This window comes from Oncorhynchus nerka, unplaced genomic scaffold (genome assembly GCF_034236695.1).
Source record: "Oncorhynchus nerka isolate Pitt River unplaced genomic scaffold, Oner_Uvic_2.0 unplaced_scaffold_3434, whole genome shotgun sequence".
Taxonomy (NCBI): domain Eukaryota; kingdom Metazoa; phylum Chordata; class Actinopteri; order Salmoniformes; family Salmonidae; genus Oncorhynchus; species Oncorhynchus nerka.
In genome coordinates this window covers 1-7,894 of record NW_027037861.1, presented here as the reverse complement: position 1 = coordinate 7,894, position 7,894 = coordinate 1, and the positions used below count along the sequence as shown (strand labels likewise).

General features: G+C 50.7%; 1 protein-coding gene across 1 annotated transcript; it reads right to left on the bottom strand.

Annotated features, from left to right (window-relative positions):
- Positions 1–748: 748 nt before the first annotated feature.
- On the bottom strand, positions 749–7,804 carry LOC135566761 (tetratricopeptide repeat protein 39B-like). Its single transcript, XM_065014381.1, has 5 exons — positions 7,722–7,804; positions 7,423–7,534; positions 4,918–5,035; positions 3,774–3,890; positions 749–1,060 (listed from the first exon to the last, which is right to left on the bottom strand). The coding sequence occupies exons 2-5, from the start codon at positions 7,529–7,531 to the stop codon at positions 964–966; spliced, it is 441 nt and encodes a 146-aa protein (XP_064870453.1). The 5' UTR covers positions 7,532–7,534; positions 7,722–7,804; the 3' UTR covers positions 749–963.
- Between the last annotated feature and the right edge of the window lie 90 nt (positions 7,805–7,894).

The window sequence follows — 7,894 nt, the reverse complement described above, 5'->3', positions numbered from 1 at the left end:
GTGGGGGGTTGTACTATGTTTAAACTCATCATTATTCATCCATTAGCATTTCCTATTGGGCACATCATAATACAAAACAAACTGCAAATGCATCCAACAGGGTTTGTAGTCACACAAGCTTAGTGGTCAATGTGTGCCTATGAATATGGTACCAAAATACTAAACCTTGACAAAATGTCATGAACTGTAAGTGAATTTGTCCAAATAGCCTACTTATCAAACCTTCAAATAGGGGGACTAGATACAAAGCGCATTTCATTTCTGAACGGTAAAAACAGACATGTATGAAAACACCCTCTAATAAAAAGGGGGCCATTCTGTCACCTCATAAAACCTCTTGGATCTCAAATCTCCTCTCTCCTCCCCTCCCCCTCCTCTCCCTCCTCCTCCCCCTCTCCCCCTCCTCCTCTCCCCTCCCCCTCTTCCTCTCCCCCTCCTCCTCCCCTCCCCTCTCCTCTCCCCTCCTCCTCCCCCTCCTCCCCCCTCTCCTCCCTCCCCCTCCTCCCTCCCCCTCTCCCCTCCCCCTCTCCCCTCTCCTCTCTCCTCCCCCTCCTCCCCTCTCCTCTCCTCTCCCCTCTCCTCCTCTCCTCCCCTCCTTCTCCTCCCCCTCTCCTCCCCCTCCTCTCCTCCTCCTCTCTCCTCTCCCCCCTCTCCCCCCCCCTCTCCCCCCTCCTCCCCTCTCCCCCCCTCCTCCTCCTCTCCCTCCTCTCTCCTCTCCCCTCCCTCCTCCTCTCCCCTCTCCCCAAGGTTCTGTAAAAAATCTGTAAAATCTGTTCTGTAAAATCGATTGTAGTTGGGCTGTAGTTATGGTGTAAAATCGATTGTAGTTGGGCTGTAGTTATGGTGTAAAATCGATTGTAGTTGGGCTGTAGTTATGGTGTAAAATCGATTGTAGTTGGGCTGTAGTTATGGTGTAAAAATCGGTTGTAGTCTGATTGTAGTTGGGCTGTAGTTGGGCTGTAGTTATGGTGTGCTGACAGGCGATCCCTTGAGACTGTTGAGAGCTGCGTGGATCCGGAAGTGAAGCCTGGACTCCATGGAGTAGTCCTTGTAGTTCAACCTAGTCACACACAGACAAACACACGCACACACACACAGTATTGTATTACAATATTAGTGTAACTAACAGAAGAACGTGGGCGTCTGTATCTCAGATGGTAGAGCATGACGCTTGCGTCGCCGGCAGCGTAGCCTAGTGGTTAGAGTGTAGAGGCGGTATGGTAGCCTAGTGGTTAGAGTGTAGAGGTGGTAGGGTAGCCTAGTGGTTAGAGTGTAGAGGGGAGGCAGGGTAGCCTAGTGGTTAGAGTGTAGAGGGGGCAGGGTAGCCTAGTGGTTAGAGTGTAGAGGCGGTGGTAGCCTAGTGGTTAGAGTGTAGAGGTGGTAGGGTAGCCTAGTGGTTAGAGTGTAGAGGAGGCAGGGTAGCCTAGTGGTTAGAGTGTAGAGGGGGCAGGGTAGCCTGTGGTTAGAGTGTAGAGGCGGTATGGTAGCTAGTGGTTAGAGTGTAGAGGCAGTAGGGTAGCCTAGTGGTTAGGAGGTGTAGAGGTGGTGGGGGCAGCCTAGTGGTTAGAGTGTAGAGGCGGTGGCAGCCCAGTGGTTAGGAGTGCAGAGGCGTTGGGCAGCCCAGTGGCTAGAGTGCAGAGCGGTATGGCAGCCCATAGTGGCTAGGAGTGTTAGAGGCGGTAGGGCAGCCTGGTGGTTAGGAGTGTAGAGGCGGTAGGGGTAGCCTAGTGGTTAGAGTGTAGAGGCGGTAGGGTAGCCTAGTGGTTAGAGTGTAGAGCGGTATGGTAGCCTAGTGGTTAGAGTGTAGAGGCGGTATGGTAGCCTAGTGGTTAGAGTGTAGAGGTGGTAGGGCAGCCTAGTGGTTAGAGTGTAGAGGGGGTAGGGCAGCCCAGTGGTTAGAGTGCAGAGGTGGTAGGGTAGCCTAGTGGTTAGGAGTGTAGAGGTGGTAGGGCAGCCTAGTGGTTAGAGTGTAGAGGCGGTAGGGTAGCCTAGTGGTTAGAGTGTAGAGGCGGTATGGTAGCCTGAGTGGTTAGAGTGTAGAGGCGGTAGGGTAGCCTAGTGGTTAGAGTGTAGAGGCGGTATGGTAGCCTAGTGGTTAGAGTGTAGAGGCGGTAGGGTAGCCTAGTGGTTAGAGTGCAGAGGCGGTAGGGCAGCCTAGTGGTTAGGAGTGTAGAGGTGGGTATGCTAGCCTAGTGGTTAGAGTGTAGAGGCAGTAGGGTAGCCTAGTGGTTAGAGTGTAGAGGTGGCATGGCAGCCTAGTGGTTAGAGTGTAGAGGCGGTATGGTAGCCCAGTGGTTAGAGTGCAGAGCGGTAGGGTAGCCTGGTGGCTTAGAGTGGAGGTGGCATGGGTAGCCTAGTGGTTAGAGTGTAGAGGCGGTATGGTAGCCTAGTGGTTAGAGTGTAGAGGCGGTAGGGGTAGCCTAGTGGTTAGAGTGTAGAGGTGGTATGGTAGCCTAGTGGTTAGGAGTGTAGAGGCTGTATGGTAGCCTGTATGGTAGCCTGACAAGGTAAAAATCGCTCTGCCCTGAACACAAAGAAACCCAATGTCCTAGGCTGTCATTGTAAATAATAATTTGTTCTTAACTGACTAGTTAAATAAAGGTAAAATAGTGACTTCATATGTCGAACGTATACAGACCGTGGGCTCTGGATAGAAGTGTCTGCTAAACGGTATATTACATGTGATCCAGGCTGCGGCCCAAAACGACACCCTTCTCCCCCTATACAGCCTCCTTTTAAATAAGTACTACAACCTATTCCCTATGTAGTGTACTGAATAGGAGCCATGGGACAGACTTACTTGGCGTTTCTATGTACTGAATAGGGAGCCATGCAGACAGACTTACTTGGCGTTCTATGTACTGAATAGGAGCCATGCAGACAGACTTACTTGGCTCTCTGGGTACTGAATAGGAGCCATGGGACAGACTTACTTGGCTTTCTATGTACTGAATAGGGAGCCATGCTGGACAGACTTACTTGGGGCGAATGGAGCCATGGACAGACTCTATGTACTGAATAGGAGCCATGCGGACAGACTTACTTGGCGTTCTATGTACTGAATAGGAGCCATGGACAGACTCTACTTGGCGTTCTCTATGTACTGAATAGGGAGCCATGCAGACAGACTTACTTGGCGTTCTCTTACTGAATAAGGAGCCATGAACAGACTTACTTGGGATGTACTGAATAGGGAGCCATGCGGACAGACTTACTTGGCGTTCTATACCCAATAGGAGCCATGCGGACAGACTTACTTACGTTTCTATGTACTGAATAGGAGCCATGCAGACAGACCTTACTTACGTCTCTATGTACTGAATAAGGAGCCATGCAGACAGACTTTACTTACGTTTCCTATGTACTGAATAGGGAGCCATATGGACAGATCATTTACTTGGCGTTCTCTATGTACTGAATAGGGAGCCATGCAGACAGACTTACTTGGCGTTCTCTATGTACTGAATAAGGAGCCATGCAGACAGACTTACTTGGCGTTCTCTATGTACTGAATAGGGAGCCATGCGGACAGACTTACTTGGCGTTCTCTATGTACCGAATAGGGAGCCATGCGGACAGACTTACTTGGCGTTCTCTATGTACTGAATAGGGAGCCATGCGGACAGACTTACTTGGCGTTCTCTATGTACTGAATAGGGAGCCATGCAGACAGACTTACTTGGCGTTCTCTATGTACTGAATAAGGAGCCATGCAGACAGACTTACTTGGCGTTCTCTATGTACTGAATAGGGAGCCATGCGGACAGACTTACTTGGCGTTCTCTATGTATCGTGTGGCCTTGATGAAGTCCCCCTGTTGTTTGTAGAGTAGACCCAACTCATACAGGGTGAAGGGGATCAGGTAGTGGTCAAATCTGATTCTCCGCTCACTAGGGGAGAGGAGAGGGGAGGGGGAGAGAGAGAGAGAGAGAGAGAGAGGGAGGGGAGGGAGAGAGAGGAGGGGAGTGGAGAGGAGAGAGGAGGAGAGAGGAGGGGAGTGGAGAGAGAGAGAGAGAGAGGAGGACGGGGAGGGGAGGAGGGGTATGGAGAGAGGAGGGGGGAGAGGAGGGGTGAGAAGAGGTATGGAGATAGGAGGGGTGAGGGGAGGACGGGAGGGGTATGGAGAGAGGAGGGGTGAGGGGAGGACGGGAGGGGTATGGAGATAGGAGGGGTGAGGGGAGGACGGGAGGGGTATGGAGAGAGGAGGGGTGAGGGGAGGAGGGGCATCACATACATGGTCTACACATACTGAGACAGAGAGGTGCTGTTTCGCTCTTATCAAAGATTTACGTGTTTTCTTTCGGGGCGTGTCTCGGTCAAATAAATAAAGTAGGACAGGCCAATAACGCCTGCCTTGGTGAGGGTTGTATTAGGGGTTGCTGAACGAAACACCTGGACAGAACCTGTGTGGGCGTGTCATACCTGGACAGAACCTGTGTGGGCGTGTCACACCTGGACAGAACCTGTGTGGGCGTGTTACACCTGGACAGAACCTGTGTGGGCGTGTCACACCTGGACAGAACCTGTGTGGGCGTGTCACACCTGGACAGAACCTGTGTGGGCGTGTCGCACCTGGACAGAACCTGTGTGGGCGTGTCACACCTGGACAGAACCTGTGTGGGCGTGTCACACCTGGACAGAACCTGTGTGGGCGTGTCACACCTGGACAGAACCTGTGTGGGCGTGTCGCACCTGGACAGAACCTGTGTGGGCGTGTCACACCTGGACAGAACCTGTGTGGGCGTGTCACACCTGGACAGAACCTGTGTGGGCGTGTCACACCTGGACAGAACCTGTATGGGCGTGTCGCACCTGGACAGAACCTGTGTGGGCGTGTCACACCTGGACAGAACCTGTGTGGAGCAGAGCTGGACAGAACCTGTGTGGGCGTGTCATACCTGTGTGGGCATGTCTTACCTGGACAGAACCTGTGTGAAGCAGAGCTCGGCCTGCAGTAGTCTTCCCAGGTGTTTAAGACAGAGGCCTTTTAACATCTGAACCAGACACTGGTCATCAGGATGGTACTCTGACGGACCTGGGGGGAGAGATGGCAGCAGTCAAGTTTTAGACTGATCCAATGAACCATTGTATTTCTGGTCAAAATGTTGTACCAAGACTGCCCAAATGTGTCTAATTGGTTTATTAAAACATTTTAAAGTTCATAACTGTAAACTCTCCTCAACAATAGCATGGCATTTATCACTGTAACAGCTACTGTTAATTGGACAGTGCAGTTTGATTAAGTTAAGATGAATGAACCATTTAATTTCTGTTCAAAATGTTGTATCAACAGTGCCCAAATGTGCCTAACTGGTCAGTATATACATTTTCAAGTAAATGACTGTAAACTCTCCTCAAACAATCAATGGCATTTATCACTGTAACAGCTACTGAAAATTGGACAGTGCAGTTTGATTAGCAAGAAGTTAAGCTTTCTGCCTGAATAAGACATGTCTATGTCCTGAGAAATGTTGTTGTTACTTACAACCTCATGCTAATCACATTAGCACACGTTAGCTCAACCATCCCGCAGCGGGACCCATCGATCCTGATGAAGTTTTAAAGATGAGTTGTGAATGTGTGTTTACTGGGGTCGTGTGTGTGTGTGTGTGTGTTTACTGGGGTCGTGTGTTTGTGAGTTTACTGGGGTCGTGTGTTTGTGAGTTTACTGGGGCCGTGTGTGTGTGTGAGTTTACTGGGGTCGTGTGTGTGTGTGTGAGTTTACTGGGGTCGTGTGTGTGTGTGTGAGTTTACTGGGGTCGTGTGTGTGTGTGTGAGTTTACTGGGGTCGTGTGTGTGTGTGAGTTTACTGGGGCCGTGTGTGTGTGTGAGTTTACTGGGGCCGTGTGTGTGTGTGAGTTTACTGGGGTCGTGTGTGTGTGTGTGAGTTTACTGGGGTCGTGTGTGTGTGTGTGAGTTTACTGGGGTCGTGTGTGTGTGTGTGAGTTTACTGGGGTCGTGTGTGTGTGTGAGTTTACTGGGGTCGTGGGTGTGTGTGAGTTTACTGGGGTCGTGTGTGTGTGAGTTTACTGGGGTCGTGTGTGTGTGAGTTTACTGGGGTCGTGTGTGTGTGAGTTTACTGGGGTCGTGTGTGTGTGAGTTTACTGGGGTCGTGTGTGTGTGTGTTTACTGGGGTCGTGTGTTTGTGAGTTTACTGGGGTCGTGTGTGTGTGTGTTTACTGGGGCCGTGTGTGTGTGTGTGTTTACTGGGGCCGTGTGTGTGTGTGTTTACTGGGGTCGTGTGTGTGTGAGTTTACTGGGATCGTGTGTGTGTGTGTTTACGTGTGTGTGTGTGTTTACTGGGATCGTGTGTGTGTGTGTGTGTGTGTGTGTGTGTGTGTTTACTGGGGTTGTGTGTGTGTGTGTGTTTACTGGGGTCGTGTGTGTGTGTGTGTTTACTGGGGTCGTGTGTGTGTGAGTTTACTGGGGTCGTGTGTGTGTTTACGTTTACTGGGGTCGTGTGTGTGTGTGTTTACGTTTACTGGGGTCGTGTGTGTGTGTGTTTACGTTTACTGGGGTCGTGTGTGTGTGTGTGTGTTTACTGGGGTCGTGTGTGTGTGTGTGTGTTTACTGGGGTCGTGTGTGTGTGTGAGTTTACTGGGGTCGTGTGTGTGTGTGTGAGTTTACTGGGGTCGTGTGTGTGTGTGAGTTTACTGGGGTCGTGTGTGTGTGTGTGAGTTTACTGGGGTCGTGTGTGTGTGTGAGTTTACTGGGGCCGTGTGTGTGTGTGTTTACTGGGGCCGTGTGTGTGTGAGTTTACTGGGGCCTTGTGTGTGTGAGTTTACTGGGGTCGTGTGTGTGTGTGAGTTTACTGGGGTCGTGTGTGTGTGTGTGTACTGGGGTCGTGTGTGTGTGTGTACTGGGGTCGTGTGTGTGTGTGTGTTTACTGGGGTCGTGTGTGTGTGTGTGTTTACTGGGGTCGTGTGTGTGTGAGTTTACTGGGGTCGTGTGTGTGTGAGTTTACTGGGGTCGTGTGTGTGTGTGAGTTTACTGGGGTCGTGTGTGTGTGAGTTTACTGGGGTCGTGTGTGTGTGAGTTTACTGGGGTCGTGTGTGTGTGTGTTTACTGGGGTCGTGTGTGTGTGTGTTTACTGGGGTCGTGTGTGTGTGTGTTTACTGGGGTCGTGTGTGTGTGTGTTTACGTTTACTGGGATCGTGTGTGTGTGTGTTTACTGGGGTCGTGTGTGTGTGTGTGTGTTTACGTTTACTGGGATCGTGTGTGTGTGTTTACTGGGGTCGTGTGTGTGTGTGTGTTTTACTGGGGTCGTGTGTGTGTGTGTGTGTTTACTGGGGTCGTGTGTGTGTGTGTTTACTGGGGTCGTGTGTGTGTGTGTGTGTTTACTGGGGTCGTGTGTGTGTGTGTGTTTACTGGGGTCGTGTGTGTTTGTGTGTTTACTGGGGTCGTGTGTGTTTGTGTGTTTACTGGGGTCGTTGCGTAGCTCCTCCTCTGTCTTCTCTATGGTGATGAGGAGACTCTCTGTGGTGTCTGCTCTCTTCCCTACAATGGTGAAACCATTCCATACGTACATCATCTCCTACACACACACACACACACACACACACACAGAGAGAGAGAGAGGGGGAGAAGCATCAGAATGGAAAAAAGTTATTAAGTCTGTGTCTATATCTGTGTGTGTGTGTCTGTGTGTGTGTATATCTGTGGGTGTGTCTGTGTGAATCTGTGTGTATATCTGTGTGTGTGTATCTGTGTGTGTGTGTTACCAGTGCTGGGACCACCAGTTTGACAGGGTTTCTGGCGTTGTATCTTCGTGATTTCCTCACTGCAAACTTCTCAGTAGGTATGGACTTCCCTGCTAGTCTCTGCTTCAGCCCCTCTACCTGCCTACTCACACACACACACACACACACAACATAGTCATAGCCAGAGCCATGAA

Coding starts and splice junctions, on each gene's coding strand:
- LOC135566761 (XM_065014381.1), bottom strand. CDS start 7,531: ATGATGTACGTATGGAATGGTTTCACCATTGTAGGGAAGAGAGCAGAC. Junction 5,036..7,422: donor GGAGCTACGCAACGACCCCA/GTAAACACACAA, acceptor CTCTCCCCCCAG/GTCCGTCAGAGTACCATCCT. Junction 1,061..3,773: donor CGATACATAGAGAACGCCAA/GTAAGTCTGTCC, acceptor GTGTGTGACTAG/GTTGAACTACAAGGACTACT.